Here is a 24,716-nt window from a genome sequence, read left to right on the forward strand (position 1 = left end):
TTTATATATATACTGTGCCGTAACTATATACTTTACCAGCAAGCACCTAATATGTTGGACATTGGCTGTGAAAATGCTATTTGGCAAAAATTGGGATATGTGCCATGTCTTGCAGCGCATTTGAAGCACTGATGCATGCTGGTGTTTGTGGTTTGAGAAGCTAACCACGTGACCACTTGGACTACACAATACTATTGCACTCACCTGTGAACAAGGCAAGAGGCTGAAACGTGTTCGGATTTAAAGAGTGCATTTCTCTCCGCATTTCATGACGAATAAAGTCAACTTGTCAGCAAGTCTATGTTGGGCTCTTTCCTTTTGGTAGCAGAACTGCAATTTCCAGGATCTCCATTCCTGGCCCAAGAGCCCGCCCTGCAGGATTGGGGGCCCCCAGCAAAGTGTAGTTTGTTTGGTGTTATATATAAATATATATATATATATATATATATAAGAAACAGTCTCCCTGACAGGTTGCAAGGAGGGGGACACCAACGAGACTCCAGGAAAAACTGCAAACAAATCCTTTATTTACGACAATATGCAGACGCGTTTCGTTCATTGCGAACTTCATCAATGCTGCCGAGAATTAACTCAAATAGTTCTCCCACCCTCTTTTTAAAGTCAAATGTCCTGCTATGATTGGACAGGACACTCCAGGTGATTCTAGCTTTTGGATAACGAAAACCCGGAATGGATTCTCGGAGAGCAGACAACGTCAGGTAAATGCAATCCCCAGTGGGTGGTGTCTGCCCTAATCACAACAATGCTCACCAAGTTCTTGTAAGAGGGTGGTGTTGCAGTTTGACGTGTCCCTCACTCCGCCGCAAAAACTCCCAACTGTATATATATATACACACATACATATACATACATAAAACAATGCGTGATAAGGCCATACGTTGTAAAAGCATATGCGTTTTAAATATATGCAAGGTAAAAATGCGTTGTAAAAGCATGCAGAGTACTTGCCTGAGTTGTACTGTTATACAAACAAAGGCACACACTGAGTATTAGCAGGTACACAGCATGAAGAAGTGCTAGCGCAAGCATGATATGCTCTTGCTTTCTTTGTATGTTACCTTCAGTCGCCTACCTATGGTCCATATCTATTTTCTATCCATCTAAACCGGCTTTGCTCTGTCGGGTGGATCTCTCATCATTCAGCATAAACAAAACTGGACCAGAAGCACTTCTGACTGCAGGTTAAGCGAGTCCGGCCACTTCTTATCACTCAAAGTGTGTGTTTGACAAGATGGCGCCGTTATGGCAAATGGCTTGAAAATGTATCAAAAGCATTTCATTTCTGCAATATGTGCTTAGGCTGCACACACATATTGTGGACGGTTATCGTTTTCTTCTGCTGATGCAGTTCGAATTAAAAAATTGTATTTCTAGTTGGTGCTCCATTTTTGACGATGTGCTAGTTAGTAGGCATGGAGATACTAGAAAGTATTTACCCTTCATAAACTATGTAATTTTGCTTTACTGACTTTTGATGAGAAAACAGGTCAAATTCACTGTCTCTTCTGCATTGCTGAGGACTGAAGACATGGTTGAAGTAGTGTGGATAGATATGCATACTATTTAGATTGTGGTCGCTAGTGGAATTAATCTGAATTGCAAAGTAGGTGGCGATTGATTGCAGGGCCGGACTTGGAACCCAAAGCATCCCTGGCAAAAATGTTCAAACCACCCTCGCTGCTTTCCTTCATTTATTCTCTCTCAGACTCTCTTGCTGTCTCTCCTTTCACCCTTACTGTGCCCTCCTCATGAACATAGAGGAGCTGGAGCCTACGCAGCAGCCACTGAGCTTTAAAATCTGCCCTCTAATATTTCGGCTCCTACTGGGAAACATCCGAAGGGATAAAGAGCCAGTCTGGTGCTTGCGTGGTATTAAGGTATTTCTATCTGCCGCTCGGCATCTCAAAGGTCTTACAGCTCATTGTTATGAGCCTGGGCATTTTACCCAATGCATGATTGAGTATGTGTGCTTTGCAGTTGTTTTAATTCTGCCTATGCTTAATTTTTGCTCACTGTAATACAGCTTCCTTATCCTCTACAATTGAAGCTCTCACTCTACGGTGACCTGGCTAATTCAGATATTTTGGAGCTATGAGCTCCCATGCCGGGGTGCTTGTTCACATTATTGGGATGATCTGTCAAATCTTTTGATACAAGCTTTATTGGTACATAGAGATATATACTAAATTTCCTAAGTTAGCGTTGAAGACATTGTGGCATATATGGCAAATGATCCAAGGGTCTCAACAGCAACCAAGGCGGCAGGAGGACTCCTCTCGCCTTTTCACTCCTCCTAAAGGAAAACACGCAGGACATGGAAGTTTACTATGGATAGATTGTTTTCAGAGATCAGAGTGGTTACAGATAGGACTGACCACATTAAAGCTGAAAAGGTAGATTTTTTAGGGAGCATTGCTTAAGTCACTATGAGAATCTCTGATCCACAGATTAAAGTTGGATACAGAAAGCTGCTATATATTATAGATCAGGCAATCTGTTGACCTAACTGCTAAATAAAAAAAAGTCAATAGATGTTAAGTAGACAAGGCTCACGGTACCGAAGTAAACTATAGATTAAGCACTTCTGAATCTAGACAGATTTATAAAATCCTACTGGCCAAGCATGACACTAGTTCATACAACAGCTAGTACATTGATGGCCTTACTCAAGGGTGTGGGTGGTGGGGGCACCCGGTCAGCAGCCCAACCCAACTCTTCAGAGGGCCCCGAATCGGGCCAAGGTCAATAAGTATCTTTGAGACATGGGGACTCAGGGGCCCTCATTGCATTCTGTAATCTTGCATTACACCAGTATGAAATGAAAGCATTATCCCACCAGGACTCTCTTCTATTTTGCTAAAGATTCTGGTAATTCTGAAAGAATTATATGCCACCGAACCAAGGCTGAGATCTTTGGATTATAGTTAGTTTTTATGACTGTGCTGTTACTCAACTCATTTTCAGCGGGGAACCCAAATATTTTTCTGGATCTCACGGTTACCTTAATTGTAATCACATAGTAGAATGGATGCACCCTTGTAATTTTACATACTGTTCTAAACATTTTGTGTGTGTGTGCATTCAATGTATAAGAATGTTTTGAGCATTTAATATGGTTACATTACATAGGTTTTTAGAATGATTTAGGCTGACTGATTGACAGATTTCATAAGGCGTGAAGCTACCCAAGAGGGTGTCTTGGCGATAAATGTGAAACTCCACAATCAGCGTGACAAAAACTGAACAGGCTATGGAGAGAATAAATGCGATTAAGATGTTTCCATATGGTTGGATGAGTGGTGGGGAAAATGGCAGTTTTTTCCATAGTGAAGCAGAAAAGACTGCTAGCAATAAAGGTTTTCTTCACACAACACATTCATAAAAGTCTTGCAGATGCAGACCAAAGCAACCGGGGGAGGGAGTATCTGTGGAAAATATACTTGAAGAAATGAGGGCCTAGACCATGGATTGTCTGATGACAGAGGCATAGGGGTTTAAAAATACATCTCTTATCCACAAGAATCCAATGGAGACTGCAGATGATCCGAGAAGGATTCATGTTTCTTGAGCCATAAAACAAGGTGGGCAGCTGAATACTGTATGATCTGAAGCCAGTATAATTGTTTCTGGGGGCGCCCTAAGAAGACAAAGTTGCAATGGACCAAGTTAGATAGGATGGTGGAGTGCACAATAGTTTCCCAGCAGTCCCTTGGGATGAGAGGGAGAGCTTTATTCCCAGACTTTAAGGAGAAACGAGCAAGTAAAAACCGTTTCTGTGGTGTGCTCCTGAAACAAGATATTTGGGTAAAAAATAGTGCCCAGGTATTTTCTAGAAATGTGTTGGGGGATATTTGGTGATGGGACACTCTTCAGACTACCAATTCAAATTCCAAATAGAAGTTTGTCCAAACTGATAAAGCCGTGTTTTGGAGGAGTTCACTCTGAGATGGTTGAATTCATTCCACTATACTGGACATGCAATGCTGGAATCTAGACTGGAGAGCAGTCGTTTGTCATTCAAGTCTAATGATAAGCTGGTTATTGTCAGCATATGAAAAATAAATAAAACTGAAGGGACAGATGATCGCCACTTGTGTTGTGACGTAAAGATTGAACAAAGTGGGGTTGAGTAGCGAGCCTTGTCAGACACCACAATACAAGTCTTTAAACAGAGTAAAAAGAAGAGAAGAGGAATGTCTAGACTTGAGAAAAGAAGAAAGCCACTCAAGGGCATGGCCTCCCCCCTCACCCTCAAAAAGGCAAAGGACATTGTGAGGTAGGGGACCCTGTTGAAAGCAGCTGACAGAGCCATGAAAATTCATTTAACAGTTTTGCTGGAATCAAGATCCAACTGAATCTCATTCAGAAAGCCTACTAGAACGGATTCAGTGCTTAACACATGACAAAAGCCTCATTGAGGAGTGTTGTCATCACGCATAGATTCCAAGGGAGTGGAAAGTTTCATGTTCACATAAGACTCCAAGATTTTAGTAGGAGCAGAGATATACCTAAAATTAGAAAGCAGTTTTGAATTTGCAGTGGATTTCTTAAACAATTGAAGAACCAGAACTTGTTTCTAGACAGGAACTGACTTGGTCTGCATCTAGAAAATGGTTTAACAGCTCAGTAGGTTTAGGGAAGGGAAGGGCATAACTTTAGATACTTGGAGGCACTAGGGTCAAGCCTTGAGCCTGATGTAAGAGAAAGAACTCTAGAGTAAACAAAGCTTTCTTCAATAGGTGTTAAAACTGAAAGACAGATGAGCTGAAGTTGGCAGCTGTCATATTGAATTGCAATAGTGTTGGGCTGTGTAAAAAAGAATGCAAAAGGTTCCCGATGATGTGGTAGAAGAAATCTGAAAGATCATCAGAGAGTGACTGTGTAGAAACACACAAGGACTGGTTGAAGTCTGCAGTCCTTAAACCAGTATGGATACTAAAGATTTCTTTACAAGTAGTAAAAGCCAAATAGATATGATTGTAATAGAGATTAATTCTAGAGGTTCATACCTGTCTTTTTTATATTTACAAAGGGTTTTGAATTAGATATCTATCGGAGGAAAGATTTGTTGAATCAGGGTGGCCTATGGGATTACTATAGCAATCACTTATCTTTACAGGTTAGGTAACAAGCAGTAGTTCAAACTAATAGTATTCCTTGTTTTTTATCCTCATTTGCTGTTTTGCCTTGCTTTTCTGTCCCCGTTTCCGGTTTTTAGTCTATTATTGTACACAATGGGAACATGTCTTTTATATTTTTTTTTAGTTTGCCATTTTATTTATGTAAAATGTTTCAGTTTTGCCATGAACGGTAATTAATTTAAAATTGCATTTCTTAACAGTGTGTGACTAAGGTGTTCAGTTAAAAATGTACGCTGACGGAAAATTGGACAATATTATACAATATTTATTATATAACTGCAGGAGAAACCTCTGCTAACCACTTGTCTTCTTTGAGTAGTTCTTGATGTTCTGCTTCAGTTGCTCCTATTGCATGGTAAAAAGTATATTTAATAGTGGGTTTAAAATCATTGCACATGATTGTTGGATTAAAGGTTTGGTTTAGTTGAGTTGTATAATGGGTTTGGGCATTCATACTGACAGGTAATTTCCATTTGCACATTTTAAATGTTTATGTTCCATGCATAAGCTGCGTTACTGTTTTCTTCTAAGCATATCAATTTGGAATTTGTGGCTACTTGATCAAAACCATGCCCGGCTCGTCCAGTCAGTGAACCTGTGCCAGGGCCACACAGACCATACCCAGGCGACCTTGATTTTCTGAGAAAACACCCTATGCTTCAGAGCTTTATAGTGCAGGCATCAGCTAACAAAGTGAACCCACCCTTAACATTCCCATACCACCCACCCCAGCAGAGAAGTAGTAAATCAATGCTAGCCTGGACCCACGCTCCTTCAATGTGTGAGCCTTCTGGGTAGTCCCAGAAGACCACCGGTCATCTTGCATAAACTATTCAAGATGGACAGGATGCAGCTAAATGTATACTGTGTACTGGTCTGAACACTACTGATTGCATAGGCTTCGCTGTCAGCACCACCATATTTCTTGGACGCAAGCAACTTAGCTTTCTTGGGATGTCTAGGTGTTCCTCATGGATATCCTCTTTGATGGATCTAAACATTTTGGTGAAAAGGCTGACTTGGCGCTTGCATTATTTTTTTACGCTACAGCACAGTCCTTTGTTATTTTCACCAGTCCTTCAATTCCACCAGCAGTACAGAAAATGTAGAGGTTACTCTGGAGGCCTACCATACTGTCCACGCCAACCATCTCAGCTGGTGAGAGAACGGACTCCATCATTTTGAGGCAGAGGACATACAGGCAGTCAAAGCTATTCACTTAATCAGGGGCAACATTCATTTACTTCCTTCTCACTTGCTGCAGTGGCACCCCAGTAGCTTTGATTTGGCCTTGGCTACCCACAGTCTGCTGGTAGGAGCCACAATCTGACATTCTCTCTCCAGCTGGAAATGCATCGCATCAGGCCGATGGGTTTTGCAGAATATTTAATCTGCACCCTAGCTTTCATTCCTTTCCTGCCTCTCAACCCCTCTAGTAACACCCCCCCCCCCCCAAATGGCAGGTCAAATTTTGGCAGATTACGTTTTTATCTTAGTGCAGAAAGATGGCCTCCTGCTGGCCAAGGATGCCCCACTGTATGCGTTTTGAACTCTGTGAGGGATACTCCTTGTTTTACTTGCTTTTGTCAAAGGACTGAGGTGTCAGGCCTATACTAAACTTTTGTCCATTGAACGCCTTTCTGAAAAAAGTCAAGTTAAAAATGTTCACTCTGCTGCAGATTCTGTCTGCTCTGGGTCCTGTAAACCAGGTAGTGTCCTTGTACATGCAGGATCCATATTTTCATATACCTGTCCTTCAGTCCCACAGATGCTACCTGTGGTATAAGGAAGATTAAACACTTCCTATTTACCATGCTGCTCTTTGGCCTTACCTCTGCTCCTGTGGTGTTCAAAGAAGTGGACGTGATGGTCATAGCTCACAATTCGAGGTCAGGAATATGTGTATTCCCATACAAGCTGCTGAAGGAAGGCTGTGCAGTCAATGTCAACACCTCCAGACAATTGCTGCTCTTTTAATTTCTTTGAGGTATTCCATCAGCCTAAAGAGGTCCCATCTAAGAGTTATGTAGAGACTTCCATTCATAGGGACTGTCCTGGATATAATGGTGTTTGGGCTTTTTCCACCAATGCAGAGAGTCTGAGACATTCAAGATATGATTGCGATGTTTTCAGCTATGTCCTGGCTCTCCGTGAGGATGGTTCTGAGTTTTCTTAGGCTCTTGGCTCTAGCATCCTCCTTGTCCCATAAGGCATATTTGGTCCTAAAGTGGAACCAAAGGTTTAATTGGATCTAGCCCAGGGAACTGTTTTGGATTCCATCCAGGTCTTTTAGGAGACAGATCTGTATATTCTGTGGTGGCAAATATTTACTAGGCTAACCAGCAGCAGGCCACTCCCTTCCCCAACCAGACTTCATGGTTGTGACAGATGCGTCACTGCTGAAAGTTTGTAGGGGGGGGAAGGGTTGTGAGAAATCTGGGAGAGGTAGAGGCCAGAAGCCTCTGGTCTCCAGCGGAGCGTCAGATCCACATCACTCTTTTGGCGCATTGTCCAATCTGACTGGATCTGAAATCATTCCTGCCAACCATCACTGGGAGGCTGATGCTGGACGTAATGGATAATACGACTGCCATGTGGTATTGCAACACGCAGGGCAGAGTGGTGTTCTGTAATCTGTGCCAGTATGCCTTGCTCCTTTGGAGATGGCTGGACCAGCAGCAGATCTTTCTGGTGTTCAACTGCTTTTCTATCACCTTTTTCTGTTTTTAATCTATTGTTGTACACAATGGGAACATGCTTTTTGTATTGTTTTTAGATTACACTGTAAAAAGAATATTTAATAATGGGTTTAAAATCATTGGACATGATTTTTGGATTAAAGGTTTGGTTTAGATGTATAATGGGTTTGGGCATTCATATTGACAGGTCATTTCCATTTGCACATATTAAACATCTCAATTTGGAAATTCAGCCAATAGAACAAATTAAAAATGAAGAACAGTTCCTGTACAGAGATGTTATTTAGTCTTCGCAAAAAATAAAGATATATATATACAAATCCATTTTAAGCAAAAGGGCTGATTATTTTACCTCTAAAAATAAAGATAATAGATGTATGCACTCCACAGGACAGGGAAATGGCTAGCTAATTATTTATAAATGAAGCAAGGAAAAAACAAAAAACTTTGGTTGGGACATAGACTGAACTACCTGATTGGTTCGGCTAAAAATACTCTTAAGGAATTTCAGGACGTTCATTTGCCTTCGTACACAAACACAGAAAATCTTGTGAAAGAAGGTATTAATGTTTTATCTCAACTGAATCATCACTAAATCTTCAAATCTCAATAAAGATTTTCTAGATTCAATGAGTGTCTTAGCAGAAGTTGGTACTGCCAAAACCTCTAAGCAACTTGGCAAAGCACTTGGTTCACAGAATTCAAGAGATTATTTTAAATCCTTTAATGGTGTTTCACTTCCCCGCCTTAAAATTATTGACCAATTTGTGCCAGATTGTGTGATTTATGGATTCGTTAAGCAAGATAGGATTGTTCTCATATTGCAACATGAAAAAGATTGTTAAATGGTTACCAGCAATAGACCTATCCCTTCAAGTAAGCTTGGCTGCAAAATGTTTAAGGGTTCTAGCTAAGTGTTTGGTAAATCATTCACTTCCTTATGTGGACCAGACTGAGTTTCTTAACAGAAGCTTTTTTTTATGCTATCCTCTAAATCAAAGTAAGTCATCCCTGTGGTCTTTAGCAAAATAAGTTGACTAAGTTGATCTAGTTACTTATGTTTTTTTTTTTGTTAATGTAATAATTTATACATGCATTAAGCCCTGATTGATGGTTTCATGTTAGAATGTACCCACAGTAGCAAGCATAGATTTTATTTTCCTTCTGTCTTCATTTTGTGCACTTATGGAAATATATTCTGAAACTAGCTGAATAATTAGCCTTTGTATTTTTCAAGGAGTGGAGGTGTGAATTAATGCCTCTAAAATTATTAGTACATACACAATACTTGTTTTACTTGCTTTGCTTCCACTACTTTCCCAAATCATTTTTTAGAAATAAGATATTACTTTAGTTAGAAGATATAAAGAATTATTACCTTAGAGAGGTTAGATCCCAATATTTTCAGCCTTACCATAATGCATTTTGGTGAGGTGAATATTTGTGGTTAAAATATAAGAAATGGATAATAACAAAAGATGTCATAACGTTGCACTGATATACTGAGAACTACAAGATTCTTAATAAAATTGACATTGTATTTCTAATTCACATGAAGGAGTCCACATTGCCACCTTCATGCTGGAATATTTACGCAGATATTGCTATTAAATCTATCTTGCAATATTCATTCTTCAGGGGTATTTGTCGCAGTGATGACAATACTAGATAAAAGTTGCTCAACATTAGAACCGTCTGCCTTGTTCCTAATTGAAGTCTGGTTTTAAGGTATTTTCCAGATTTTTCAAAGATTTTACCTCATCAGTAATTTGATTGTTAGAAATGTAGCTTGTAAATAATTCCAAAATCATTAAATTACTTACAATTGCTTTTTCCGTTTCAATGTCCAACTTATACTAGTCTGACTATACCCAATAATAAATGTAGTCTAATTTAAAAATCTAAAATGAAAGTAATTTTCCACCCTCTATTTCCACAATTATTTTTTAATTACTATTGTAGTACATACCCCTACCGAAATGTTTATAAAACACTTAAGTACTGAAAACTTGATGTTAGATAATGCTAGCCCATATGAGTTTGAATTACTAATCTGTTCTCCATTTTTATAAAGGGGGTTTGTTCAATTACAAAAACAAGTTATTTAATGCATACATAACTGGATTTAGGAGGTATGACTAGTTCTTAAAATTGGCAATTCTCTGTAGGACCATCTTTTCATGCTTTGCTGCAGTGGTAGTAATGGAAGAGGATTGAACTAGATTATCGTTATCTTCTATATCAACAGCATTCATTTATTATGGGTATCTTCTATAGCTTAGTTAAACAATTAATTATCATTGCATTGCTTTTCTATTTCTTTTATAAAACAATTATTTGGAATATCAACTAACTTGCAATTTGACATGATTTATTTTGATTGTTCTGTGATTTATTTACACAAACGTTTTTTTTTTCACTAAATATTTTCAACACTAAAACAACAAAAACATTACAAGTAGGAGTTGTAACAACTTACTGGACCCAAGAGGAAAAGGAAGCACTCTGTCCCACTTCTAAATTAACAGGTTGGGCCCAGTAGTGCCAACCCACCCCTGGGCAAAAAGATATCCCTGAAATATTGGTAATTGAGATAAATCAAGAAAAGACTTGTTCCTTTGGGAATTTAGAGCAAACTTCACCATGATTCAAGATAAGGAGTAGGTAGTATGTGCTATACATGGTTCCTTAATGAAACTCGACGTTTATCTTCTCACTTTGGTCTACAAGCAGTTCATTGTAAGGATCTGTTCTTGACTACAGAATATTTTGGTAATAGACTAGCCAGGCCAGAATAGTAGCCCTTCTCTTGGCCAAGATTGCATTAACTAGACCTTCTGGTCTGCTACATCGAAGTCTATTAAATCTTTGCCCAAAAAGGAAGAGGCACCTTAAGTTAGAGTTTCACCGAATCAATGGTGAACAGAGTGCCACATAAAGGTGAACAATATTACTATAATATCCTTATGTGCTCTATGCTTCCTATCTATAACATTCCAAGATAGCTGTGCTTAAGTTAGGTGTTTCCCCACACATGTGCCAAGCCATTTATGAACACAAGAAAAATGTATATTATTTGTAAGTAATGACATCTGTGAATTTGGGTTCAGTGATGGGTCAAACAGGTCATTCAATGCCCAGGTAATTTATCACCCTAAAAAGCAGTCATTTGAAAATTGCCATGCTATGCATTCGTTTTTGGCACGAAATAAAGCAGTTCAACTAATCATGGACTCAGCCGTAGCTTAGCTAAAGGATATTCAGGACCCTTACCTTTCCCTCAGAATAAGGTCTCAACTTGATAATACCAATTTTTAAGGATGTTTTCTTTTGTTGAGAGAAACAGCTAAGGTACTGACAGTAGCAATATTAAAATGTGTGTTTTCTGGTCTTAAAAACTGGAGTCTCAGGAGTTGCAGGTCCTCCTACAAATCATTTATGTCAACACAGTTCACTATGGCAACACATTTTCAATAACATTTATCTTTTTAAGCACAGGAGGCCTACTAACCACGAGCCAGCCAATCAAGCATCCGTGACCCTTCTCCTGTGCCATGATTTACGAAGCCCTCTTTATTGTTCTTTCCCTGCCCCGTTCAATCAGCTGCCCAACAAGATTCTGCTAACTCAGAATTTTCTTACATTTCACCTACATTTTGCTAAATTTGTTGATTATGAGAATGCTAATTATCAGGTGTTTCTACAGTGCTAGTCTTTTTGTGGTACCTTCGATGAAGGGACCAATAATAACTGCTCCAATGACCCGGTCATTCATTTCTCAAAAGTAAATCACATCATTAACCTTCCTTGATCTAAAATCGGAGATGCAGTGAAAAAAAACCATGATGAAATTCGTCTTCCACATCAGTCCTGGTAAAAAATTGGTGCCATGATTATATAATCATAGGAAATCATAATATTCATGAATATTCTTTTCATAAATTGTTCCATAAATTTCCTCATCAATGAAGCTTGTGGTCCCCCTGACTTCCATTTTATTGAGCTATGAAATATGCCACTAGTGACAGTACGCATTATTATCTAAATATATGGTTTTGCTTCTACTTTATTTTTGTTTATTTTGTTTTACATGCAGATTTCGTTCACAATCGACATTGAGGAATAATGCACAGAATTACCGACAAATATTCAAGTAGAAAATGCACCCCTATCAAGGCTGCACAAATGAAAATATTTCTAAAATGTTAAATGCCTTTATGAAGGATGAATACAAAACATCCATGCAGAAGCCAAATCACAATATGGTGCACAAACATGCCGAGCAAAAAATAAGAGATGAAAATGACAAAGAGTTCCAATCTGAACTCAAAAAAAGTGAGCACAACCCTCTGCTGTCAGTCCAACCTCCCACTCACATCATTCATATTTGTTACTGGAAGCTAATTAATAATCCAATCAATAGACTAACAACACACAAAACAGTCGGCGCTCTCAAGGCAGAGAATCCCTGCTGGGTTCTGAAAATGGGCACTCTGGTTTGTTAAAATTGTTAGATGAAATGTGCAATTTGTAAAGCAGGATGGGAGTTGATGCTTTCTGAATACCTTGTTTCCATCAGCGGGGTTGTGGATTACTGTAGTTTGGGGCTCCTGAGTGAGAACAAAATAGAGAAAAAACAATTCCTGTTGGTAAGTACAGTCTCAAAATGTGTGAGGGAGAGCAAAACGAGCCAGCAACAACATTAGAGCCACCGCGCTGAAGAGCAAAGCCAACGGGCGACACAGAACACACATCAAAAAAGGTCTCCACTTAAGCCTCCTCGCTGGTGAGCCTGCAGGATCAGCCATCTTACTTACAACAGCAGCATGCAAAGAGATCTTATTTATGAGCAACATCTACATGCAAGGCTTTGACGCTCAAGGGACCAAGATAGGCACATACATTTACGATGTTTGACGCAAGTCCTTAACCAACTCCGTCCGGAGCAGTGCATCGATGATGTTGCTGCGACCACAAGACTGCAGTCCCTAACTTGTGTATACCTTTAATGGCTGACAACATAGCAACCTGAAAATTCCTATGCAATTATATAAGATGACACGTAAAATGAAGTGTAGTATTATTAGAGTCACCATAAGACAGGAAATAGGAGGTTCCAGGGGTGCACCACAGTTTAACAAGTGAACCTCTTGGCAACACTAAGTTAAATTTCATTAAAGGCAAAACCGTAGGATCTGGTTCAAGTGTGTTCCGTTGTGACGTGTGGCCCGCTAGACTGATCTTCCGTGTGTTGGGTTTGTATAACTAATCCAGTTGATTCACCTTCTCAGTAGTTCCGAACAAAGAGCTCTGGTATAACTACAGTCATGAAAGCTAATTGTTGTAACAAGTACTTCAGGGAGGTTTAAATGTAAATATCAGCTCGAGTATGGCTTCTGCTGGACACTTAATGCTTCTCATAAGAATCAAGTGGCACTACGGAACTTGCGAAGTGTCATGATGAAGAAAATCAGTTTTCTGCCTGAAAGTTGCAATGTATGTTATTGTTTGGATATGACAACCAATGAGAAATGTTTATCTATCGCAAGTCCTTAGTTCATGCCTTGGATGAAGACGTTTCTACCTATGCCCTCTAGTAACACAAGATAGCACAGTTTGCTGAGCATAATTAGATGCTGATGAAACACTGCTATTTAATCAAATAATTTGAAATATAAGATCAAATATATACTATATTCTTGACAGTAGAATAATTAACACTCCACTAATGCTGGCAACGGCGGAGGTACTAATATTCTGATACTTTTTTTAATTATCAGATCTAACAAATGCTCTATCTGTAGCACCCTAACTCACACCTTGTTGTAATGTCTTAATTTTTCTTTAAGGCATCATTTATTTTTTCTTCCCTGGCAATATCGAGTAACAAATCTTTTCGAATCACAGCTACTTAATATGTTCTAAACTTCTGTAGAAAGACCTTTTATTTTAAATATTTTGAACGAGTATTATTTCATTGACTGTGAATCACTGTTCTAAAATCTCTGGTGACCCAACATAGCATGTATTTCATAGGTAGGTGTGGTTGTTTGTGACATGAGTGAGCTAGATCTCTACATACACAAACTGAAATTCACTGTGATCTGCACAATCTTTCTAGATATGTTAAAGTATTCTCTGCAAATCCTGAAAGCATTTTCTCCCATTGAAACTTCTTGTTTTTCTAAGAAATGCCACCATGCCCCACTCGCATGCGATGTGAAGGTCTATTGTGTATACACTGCAATCTAAAGAAATGAGAATCATAACTAGTGAAGTTAAAGACTATGTGCACTCCCCTTCCATGGTGAAGGTTATTTTTACAATAGATTGAGAGGCTGGATTTCCAATTTAAACTTGAAGAGCAGTCTCTTCCTCTCTATAAACGCCAACACATTTTGACATATGAAAGCTTTAAGAGAAGTCTCTGGTGGAATCAATCAATATATGGTGCTTCACATGCATCTTTTAGAAGTGCATGTTAATCTTTGATTGAATCACAACTTTATTCCTTAAACAACCTACCATGGACATTCACTGGCTTGTGTTTTAAATAATCAGCAATAATGATCAGTACAGTAGCGGTGCTGGTACCATAAGCCTCAGTTCTATTGTAACTCTGTTAGCTCCCATACAGATTCCTAAGCTTGTAACTTGGCTAGGAAAGCATAGTACAGACTAAAGGTTAGATTTATAGTAAATTTAAAATGTTCATTATCTTTCGGCATTAGCTGGTTCTTAGCTTGAATCGATCAGATGTTATTCAGAATTAAAAATGATACTTTACATTTTTAAATTGGTGATGGATGGGAATATCCACTTGAAGTGTTGCTCCACTGGGGCAGCTTGTTAGAATCCGACAGATTTGACAGTGCAAAAGTCCTTCTGGGGTTATAGTTATTTAAGATTGAAGGTCATTGATCTGCCTGTTCAAATATATGATTTCTACAAACCATCCTGCTGTCATACATTGAGAAAATCTAAGGTGATACGGTTATTTTTATTTAAGTGCTTTACTCCATTTTCAGCATCTGCTGTTTCCACCTTCTTCATGTGAAGTAACACTCAATCCATCATAAATTAACAAATAGAGGTATTTGTACCCCAAGAAGACATGCAAATTGACTTTTAATTCTTGTTCTCCCGCTTGAAAAATAAGAGGTTTCCTTTAAATTCCTTGCTGAGTGTGCTTTTCCCTTTGAAAGATCAAATGTACCTTCCCAGAGTGAAGACTCCTTGACTAAAGATATAAACTTCATGAGAGTTGCAGGAGTCGGTTTTGTTGTCGCAACCAAAAATTGATGGCAAGATGTAGAAGATGTGGAAATCAAATGCATCTTTATCCTCATCTTTTCAAATTGCTGACAGGGTATTTTTTATTGTTCTAAACCTCAATTTAGGCTCCGTGCAACTAGGTCTATTAATGTATAACTGCCACATCCGACATGGGATTGCATCTAAGCCGACTGATAACCAGGAACATTTGTGGAGAGGGAATAAGTCTTAGTGAATGTCATTATCTACATAGTCACTAAAGGCTATGGTCCTAATTCCATTAATTAAAACAATACTCTTGTGAAAAATAAAGTTTATTATGCGGTAAGTGCAGGTAGAGAACCACTGTACTACCTTCAGGTGCTAAACAAGGCTGAAAAGTGGAATAATTCACAATACTGCACCATAACTACCAGGAGCAGAAACGTTAAATTTAGAGCTCATACTCCTGATTGCAGTAACGAAATTCAAAGCTTAATTCCTACTGAGGCTTTAATAATGTGACACTAATCCGTGAAGAGGTTCTGGTAGGCCACATAAAAATGTAAATCCCGTTAGATGTATGAAGTGTAGGGAATTTATCTACAGTGCATCTCCTGTCAACAATGGTCAAGATAACGATATTCTATGCTCAATTCTAATTAGTCCATTACCTTGAAAGTCTCAAACCTTCAATTATGCCAACAGCTGTTCTGGTATTCCTGAAAGCTGTGCTTTAGGTCTTAGTCTTTCTACTTAGCTAAGGTAAGCCGCATTAACTGGCTTAAAGTGCTCTGAAACTTATCTAAAATGCAAGGGCATATTCATTTGCTCCATTATACAGCCTGTCTCCAGAAAGAATGCTTTTGATTTCCTAACATTATAGGCCCAAATCAGTGACTCATGAAAATTCATTGACGGACATTACAGGCTCTTAGCAAAATAAGGCACAACGTGAAGATTAGGGAATCATGATTCCCATAATTTTAGTTACCTTAGCAAGACATTGAAGTGTTTAATGCTCAATGTCAAGTGCATATTCAGTGGTGTTTTGATATTAATAAATAACGTAGGTCACTGAAGCAGTTGTTCATATACGCAAGCGATTTTGAAACCAATAGGGTTATGAGAATTTGAAAAACAAATAACCAGGCTTAAAGGTTATTCATCATATCCAAAATATGAAATGAAGTGAAAGGTCTGGAGACAGTTTTTAGTATGCACAAATGAGGACCATAAGCATATTGCTTCATTACCTCAAAGAATGCCCATATCTTATGGGAGATAAAGGATAGCGCATATTCAAACAATGTGTGTTTCGTGGACCTAAACATACTGTCAATGACATGGTAGCTGAAATACAGACATTACATTCCCCAACAGTAATATTTTAAATCCAATCAAAAGCACTATTAAAGCAACTACCTAATAAAATATGCTACATCATTTGAACATTAAATGAAAAAGAAAAAGGCAAAATGGAAATCCTAGTGGGATCACTTACACTCCTCATTATAATGAAGAAACAGTTTTAATTGCTTCTATATTTCAGCAAGCATAAACAGCTTACTTTCTGCTGTGTTCTCATACTCAAAAGGCAGTTTTTTTACTGCCTAGCACTTGTCAGGAACATTAAGTTTGTCATGGTATGTGGAAACATCTAAATGAATGCTTTATTCGTAGGGTCTAGAGTATGCTCAATGTAAATGGCTTTAAATTGAAGCAATATGATCTCTTAAAAAAAATAAAAAAAAGCAACGTGATCTCTTTAAAGAGACTCTCTATTTGAATCCTACACTTTAACTAAAGAACCTATCCAGGGATGTATTCTATATGATTTTATAATACTTCCTTGGTGTATCCTCATTGTGTATATGTATACTGCAGTGCACTGTATGACTTGAGCAAATAAACATCTACTGTGGCACCTGTGTGCTCACAAACTTAGAAATTAACATCTATGTGCATATTGTACCATGTTTGCCATGTAGCACTTCATAAGAAATGTTTATGTTTAACATTTTTTCTTTTCAGTAGAGAAAGACTAGAGACTGAGAGACAATCTAAAGGAAAGATAAAATGAACCAAGAAGGTGCAGTCAGTACTAAATTGCACCACATTCTCTAATGCACCTTAGTACTGTCATCTAAGAGTTGATACATAAGGAAAACAGTATAAAATTTAGGCTCACACTGTTCTCCTACTAGATGAAACATATCAGAGAATGGTCTTCAATCAGAGTCAAACAAAAGAATAATTGCAAACTTCCGCTGGCTCATCAAAGTTAGTTTGAATCCTAGCCTCACCATATTTCATTACATTTGGTAACATTTATCTTTATGGGATGTGTTAGGATAGCAGCTTGTTCCATGAGCAGATCCTTTTAGCACCGCTGCAACAAATGCCCAGGTTGTGTCCTTACTCGTCAAAGCAATGTGGACCATTTGATATCTCCTTAAGCATATGGCTAGTTGACAAGGCCAGAAATACACACCACTGAGTCTTGGCAAAGAGCTGATGGATGCACACTTATACTAGTTTGCATGACAGTTCAGATAACTAAATTCAGGGTCTACTGTCTTTATTCTGGGTCTTGAATGTTTCAAAAAAATATCTACCTGTAGATTTTCCTGAAGGGTGTTACATTCTGTTCCTCACTAAACAGGTTCTTGATGTCCAAGTGGTGGGACAAGGAAGACGTGATCTGTCTTGGTTAAGATCATATTTTTTAGGACAACCTTGCTGCACCTAAGCTCGACAGCTTAAGGAAGTGTACAGTAAGATGATCTTACATTTCTCTCACAAAGCCCATAAATCAAAGTTTTATATTGGTCACGGACGTTTCTAGCAAAAATGTTCACAAAATAGTTCCCTGTACAACATTTTCCCAACAAATACTAAAATTAGGTAGAAAGAGTGAAATCTAAACAAGCAATGAATGATCTGGTGCCTCTTGATCCCAAAAGGTAAAGCAGTGCAACCAATGGACACATTTAAAAGCAAGATAGAGATAGAAATCCGAATAAGTTCTCCCTTTTTTTGTTTGGTTACAATTCAGTTAGCTCTTCTCGATGTCTGTGTGGGTTACACATACAAATAGAACACTTACAAATGAGTAATGACAAACTCATTCATCAGTTGAAGAGCTAAGGGCAACATAACACACACAGTACTCACCGACTAACAAAACATGCAAAGGATTCAGCTACACACATGTACTTCTAGTAATACCACATTACCAACATAAATGCTACAGGGCTGTTACATTATAAAGGGACATGTTTAAAGGAATTTACCCCCCCCCCCCACCACAACAAATCACAGTAACAACAGTATCCATTTCAGATCTCAAGAAAGCAAACGCAAAGTTAAAAGCCAGAAAGGGAAATGACAGCGGGACAAACAAATAAAAGGAATTTGAAGAGGAGAAAAGGAAAAGTACAGGTATACCAGCACTGGGGTAGGATCTTTTGGGCTGGTTACTACGTTGGTTTTGTTGTTTATCTGTAGATGTGCAGAAAATAGAAAGACATGCCTTAGAACACTCAAGTTGTTAGCATACAATCACACACATACAAATACTAGCAAGAGGACAGATTTGGTTCCTTTCTAGAGTGTATACTAGTTTGACGTTCATTGTATACAATTGTGCCTTACATAGTCTGGACAACGGCCATGCAAAATATACCAGTTTAATGACAAGTTACTACAAAGTATCAAAAATAAAAATGTTGTATAGGATTCCTACTTGTTTCGCAAACTAATAATTACAATTTTCGTGCATCTCAGCATGTGCCTATCCGTATATACATCTATGTACAGATATTTACATGTAGAAACACTTCCTTCCATCTGTATTATATGCAATCCATGGGTCTGTGTATCAGTCAGTCTTTCAGAATGTTCAACATGATTCCGTATTACTGCATACTTTGGGAATTAGCTTCCGATATCTACACCGAAGACTACAATACCACCTTACTCCAAAGTAACACTCATGGCCTACATAACAAGTAATACTGCATAAAATACACACAGCCTGCAGTGTAAAATAGATAATTAGACAAACTCTAGGAACTGAGTAGTAGTCATTAACCTCTTTGTGCGTTTGATTTCTTTATGCAACATTGGGTGGGGGGGGGGGGGGGGGGAGGACACTCCTAGGTAGGAATTGACCACTGGGTGGGACAAGTGGGTCACATGGCAACCCAACCCTGGCCCACCCCAATCAATACTTATCTGAAAATGCCCTTTATCAAGGCCAACATTGCAACTCTAAAGCAGCTCTAAGATTAATTATTGAAATGGACAGGTTTGGTTTGCATTACTGCTTCCTCCCCACCGGCACCTGCTAATGAGGCCACATGGGGAGAAAAAAAAGTTTGTTGTGAAAGGGGCTGTTAATGGTAAACACAGGGGAAGAGAGAAATTAGAGTGGTGATTGGGAGTGCCCAATGTCCAAAGATTTAGGCTGATGGGGATATCATAAACGTTCCTAAACTGGTACGGTCAGCAGGACTTGCCACCAACTATGCCGACTCTCCCCTCAATTTTTACCTAATTTCTGTTCCTCCCCTGTGGCACTGGCTCCATTCCCAGGTGTACCAGAGTGTGCTCCAGGAGTATAAGAACCCCTTCCTGAGGCTCAGAAAAAGTGGTATCCTGAAAATACAGGTGAACATTCTACTGACACAAACACTACTAACACTGTTTGAGTTAGGTGAAAAAGGTAATCCTTCACGGCAACTGTTATTTAATCGAGATTTTTACAGTGAGGAAACAGCATGCATGTAATGCAGCAAATTCACCAGTTTGTCGATGCACAAATAATGACTCTGAGCAAGGACTGTGCACAGTATGTAAAAAATCCCTTCCCACCTAAATATAGGGATATTTGTAATAACCTCTCATCTAAAAAGTGCCTTTCAAAATTCTTTCATGTATATACAAGATCCAAAGTACAAAAATGTTCATACGATGTATATTTGCAACAATGTTGCTATACCTCTCTCTGACAAACTCTAATAAGAGTGTAACACGTGTGTCAGAGGTTGCTTTTATTCATTCCAGATTGGCTTGCATGGAATTTTACCAATTCAAAGGTCTAATAGTCTGCCTGGAATGGAAAAAGACTTTTGAAATTTGAGCTCTGCATGAATGGCACTAGCTAACCTATGCTTAAAGGCATTGCCACTTTTCTAGATCGGCATGGATGACGCTGTGTTAATACTATGCTTAAAACTTCGCTAGAAATTCAGACATTTGAGGTGAGCAGTTTTAGAGTGCTGGCGGTGTTGTAGAGTACTCCATAAAAAGGACATTCTCTGCTAAACACATGGAAACTACCCAAAGTTCCCCTGCTTCCTTTTTGCCATATTGTATATGGCAATCTAAACAAAAATTAGGTGAATTTTCCATCAACAATTTTTACTTTATTTGCAACCACTACTTGGCACTCTAATAGTTGCATCACTTCACTACATCACGGCACCTTTTGGATGCGTCTAAACTCCCCAAGTCAACTACAGCACTTTTTGCATTATCCAGGACAAAAATTCCTATGCCATGCATGCTCCTTAACACATCTAAAGCTATTAGAAATTGTTGACTAAACAAAATCCTGAAGGAACATAGTTGTTTCCCTGACTTCATTTACAGGTTTCGTCCTGAGAACACAGGGTCACCAAAAACGTTTATGCCTAGCAATATAAATATAAGAAAATGTATTGATGAACCATGTTAAAAAAAATTGTAGTTGAAGAAATCCATATGTTCTTACATACAATGAATTTAGCAATAACAAGCCCTTTAACAAGAACTAGAACCTATTAAATATAAGGAAAAGGATCCCTACCTACGTTATTGTTTACACGTAGGGGAAAATACACCAAAACAATGGCTAGAGCATACATAGCTGCTGATTGCCCAAATAGCTACATCTTTGGCTTTATAAAAAGAAATGGACTCCTGCGGTGATGTTAATATTTGTATATTTAGTAAAAATAAAAAGTTAAATTTAAAGGCAGTACACAAATATCTAAAGTCATAATAAATGCAGATCAAAGAATATGATACACGCAATTTTGACCATTATATGTGGGCCAGCAATCACATGAAGTAAGATTAACAACTGAATATAGGGTTAGTGATTAGCACAAAAAGGAAAAACACATCCACTGTCAAAAACATAATGGAATTAAATCATACAGCGACAGTGAATGGTGGCCCTGGAGATGAAAAAAGCAAAATACAACAAGGTTCAAACGGGAAGAATGAATACTAATATGCAAATATGGATTTTTGAGGCAAGTTATTCTCTAATAAACTCGACATTTGCAATAAAAATATAAACAACTTTGAAAGAAGGATATCATTTCTCCCTTGAGAGACATGTGTTAACAAATGTGTATAGTTTGATACAATATCTCAAACTGCAACAAGTTATGTTGCTAAAATTGTATTGTACAAGAAAATGTGCATATTACTTTAAAATAACCAACTAATGTGGCGATTATATATATATTTATTTATTAAAGTTTCAGCCTCCCTTCTATGGCGGCACCATTATAAGTCAGGATGTCATCTAGCAAAAAGGTATTTCAAAATTGGGATGAAGATATAAAATATTCTTTCCCTTACATTAAAGATACATCTAAAAGAGAAGATACAATGTTCATTTTAATTTTAACTCATTCAAATTATTGCAGATGAATGGATGCATCCCAGATCCTACAAAAATTCAACAATTGACTAATCTTATATCATGATATGCAACAGATGAACAAAATAAGGTTCTCTTCTATTTCTACATAAATGTACTGTACGGTAGATCAATTCAACTTGTGGAAAAAAGTGTTTTTTCATTCATTTGCACACAAGGAAAAACTTTCTTGAGGCTATCAGTGCTTCAAAGAGAGACCTTGTTCTCCTTTCAAATTAAACAAACCCCTATTTATCCCTTAAAGGTGTTTTGCGAGATGGGTTTTGCATTGATCCCAGTTCAGATTATTACATATGCATATGTTAGCTGAGTAGTGGTATAACCTTCTGAGCTATTTCACTTATTAATAGATTAATTCGGTTCAAACATTCAGACTTTCCAAAAGATATTAGCTGGGTCAGGCTAAACTGAGCAGCCTTCAGATGTGATCCTTTCAAAACACCCAGTGTCTTCTCAACCCTGCTCAACAAGTAGTACATCTTACCCTCGAGAATTCTGTAATTTTCTCAAAACAAAGCCCTCATCCAGTTGGGATTCAACTGCCCATGACATGATTTATAGTAATTCCAGACTACAGGCCCACTACCCTAGAACGATGGACCTGTAGTCCTCTCTTAAATGGCAAAATAAAGATGTGGCTACATCAAAACAAGATTTGTGCTTTAAGATTATATATTAGGTCATTGTGTAGAACTAAGAAAATACAACGATAGACAAGTGAGATTTCAAGATAATTAACATCTTCATCTATCCAATAACATCTCCAAGTGCTATCAATAGGAGAAGGAGAACATGTGTTAATTACTTACTGAGCAAAAAAGCAATCTTATGTTCAGAGACCGTTTTAGGATAGAAAAAAAACTAAAATGCAGAGTGAAAAATTGAGTTGCAGACCTGCACACAGGTTTAAAAAATACTACTGTAGTGGCAGTCACGTAACAGAATATTCTCTTAAACATTTAAGGATGGACTTACCTACTAAATTATAAAACCAAAATAAAAATACAATTAACTAACTAGTAACCCATGATCGGTAATTCATTCACTTTAGCATGCCTCTTGGCCCCCATAGGATACACACAATTATTGAGTCAATATTGTAGTTTCAGTTCAAAACCAGATCACTCCTCGCAAGTGTGTATATCGTGTTTTGCTATATCCACACAATTTGCAAGGGATCATAGCAAATAAAAAGGCTGATTGATTTCCTGGTTATCACACAACATTGTTTTCTTCACTGAGGAAAGCCTGTTTTGTTGAAAATGAACAAAATCAGGCTAATGTCTCTACTGGACATGTATTTGTTCAAATCAATAATGTACTTTTCTAAATCATTCCACTAGAAGATATCAAACAGTACAAAAGACGACTTTATGGACTTCCTGAAGAACATTTGCTGGATTGGTTCAAGGGTAGTGGATTTGGTGAGATATGATAGGAAAGACCACACTCCTTTTTTTATACATATAATTTCGAACCATTGGATTGTGACTTCTGCAGAGGTTGCAATCCTACAATCAGCCTCAAATATCCATTTTTTTCTAGTGCACCTGATGTGCCTGACCCATTAGCTTGCTAACAAGGGTGAAAGTCTCCATCGTTTTCTGTGTCATTTTAAATAATCAAATTCACAACTGCTATGAAATGAGTGCCAGCAAAGATTACCTTTACAAAAGCATAGTTTAACAATTGCATAACATTCACTTCAGACATAATTCAGAGTAAAAGGCCTTAATTAAACTGATCAGAATCACCATTTCCTCTACTGAAAAAGGTGTATTTTCCCCATAGATTATTCCCACCTGCACAACTTTTAGAGCAGAAAATCCATTAAGCTACTAGTAATTTAGTCTTGTGCTCACCTAGGGAACGAACAAATGATTACCCTAATGTCTTTTGAATTATTTTGTTCTAGAGGGGAGAGAAGGGCTTAATAAACAGCCCAACTTCCAGTTTGCCGTTTACTAGAAGGCAAAGGCTGAAGGGGCTGAATTAAGAGTATCTGCTAATCAGTAAGGCACAACATTTAGGGGAGCACAGTTTTGTTGGACTCTACTCCAAGGCATTTTATTCCATTACAGGATTTTACCAATTTGCTCACTTGAGGAAATTACATTCCACCAAAAACAGAGCTACAGGTTGCCTATTAATATTCACAATGTGCAAAAAACAAATAATGTTATACCTTGCTCATTTTCCGCAACAGCAGCTCTTGCTAGAGTTTGTTTATGCCAATCTAGGTCAACTCCATTTTAGTAGACCCAAGCCATATTAAAAAATAAATTTGCATGTGTTAGCTTGGCTTACAAACACAAACAGTTTTTATTGTTTTCAAACAAACACCACCACTTTCTGAATCATAGAAGGTCTTTTTACAGTTGTAAACGTTTTTAAACTCAAAGACGTTTTTGTGAGGGCAGATCTACTCACAGAGGTTGGGAGTGGTGATGTTAGTACTGTAATGAACTCATCAGCACTCAACCATTTTTTAATTTTAAAAACCCCTTATCCTAAACCATCTCACCCCTGAAAACGTTAGAAAAGAAAGTACTCCCAGCAAGGGGAAGAAGTAAATTCCTTTGCAGGTTGGGAAGAGAATTTGAACAACCCAAAAATTGGTGCGGTGTAGGCAAAATGGTTATCTCCATGAATAAAAAAAAAAATGTTTCCCTTGGATATAAGAACAGAAAAAAATTAATTTAAAAGTAGATTTTCTCATGAGCAAACATATACAGGTACATTTGGTCAGACGAAGGTGAACTTTCAATAATGTTTTTCAGGAGCACGCCAGGCAACAGTTTATGAATTCCTACGAGCTGTTAGAGGTGGATGCACAGATTTGGGACTTTCCATAAAAATTGTGCTCTCAGTTCTTACAGT

General features: G+C 38.0%; 1 protein-coding gene across 27 annotated transcripts in view; it reads right to left on the reverse strand.

The window, feature by feature from the left end:
* The window catches only part of CAMK2D (calcium/calmodulin dependent protein kinase II delta), a 708,539-nt gene that overhangs the window by 165,594 nt on the left and 518,229 nt on the right, over positions 1-24,716 (reverse strand). For 14 of the 27 annotated variants that reach the window (XM_085641468.1, XM_085641460.1, XM_085641457.1 and 11 more), the window contains 2 exons: positions 18,566-18,619; positions 12,427-12,471 (listed from right to left, as the gene is read on the reverse strand). The exons of 7 other annotated variants lie outside the window; for them this stretch is intronic. In XM_085641468.1, the coding sequence (XP_085497594.1) occupies positions 12,427-12,471; positions 18,566-18,619 (99 nt within the window). The remainder of the gene's footprint in view (positions 1-12,426; positions 12,472-18,565; positions 18,620-24,716) is intronic. 6 more of the 27 variants (XM_085641473.1, XM_085641465.1, XM_085641471.1 and 3 more) reach the window with 1 other exon arrangement.

This window comes from Triturus cristatus, chromosome 2_2, assembly GCF_964204655.1.
Source record: "Triturus cristatus chromosome 2_2, aTriCri1.1, whole genome shotgun sequence".
In the NCBI taxonomy this organism is placed as follows: domain Eukaryota; kingdom Metazoa; phylum Chordata; class Amphibia; order Caudata; family Salamandridae; genus Triturus; species Triturus cristatus.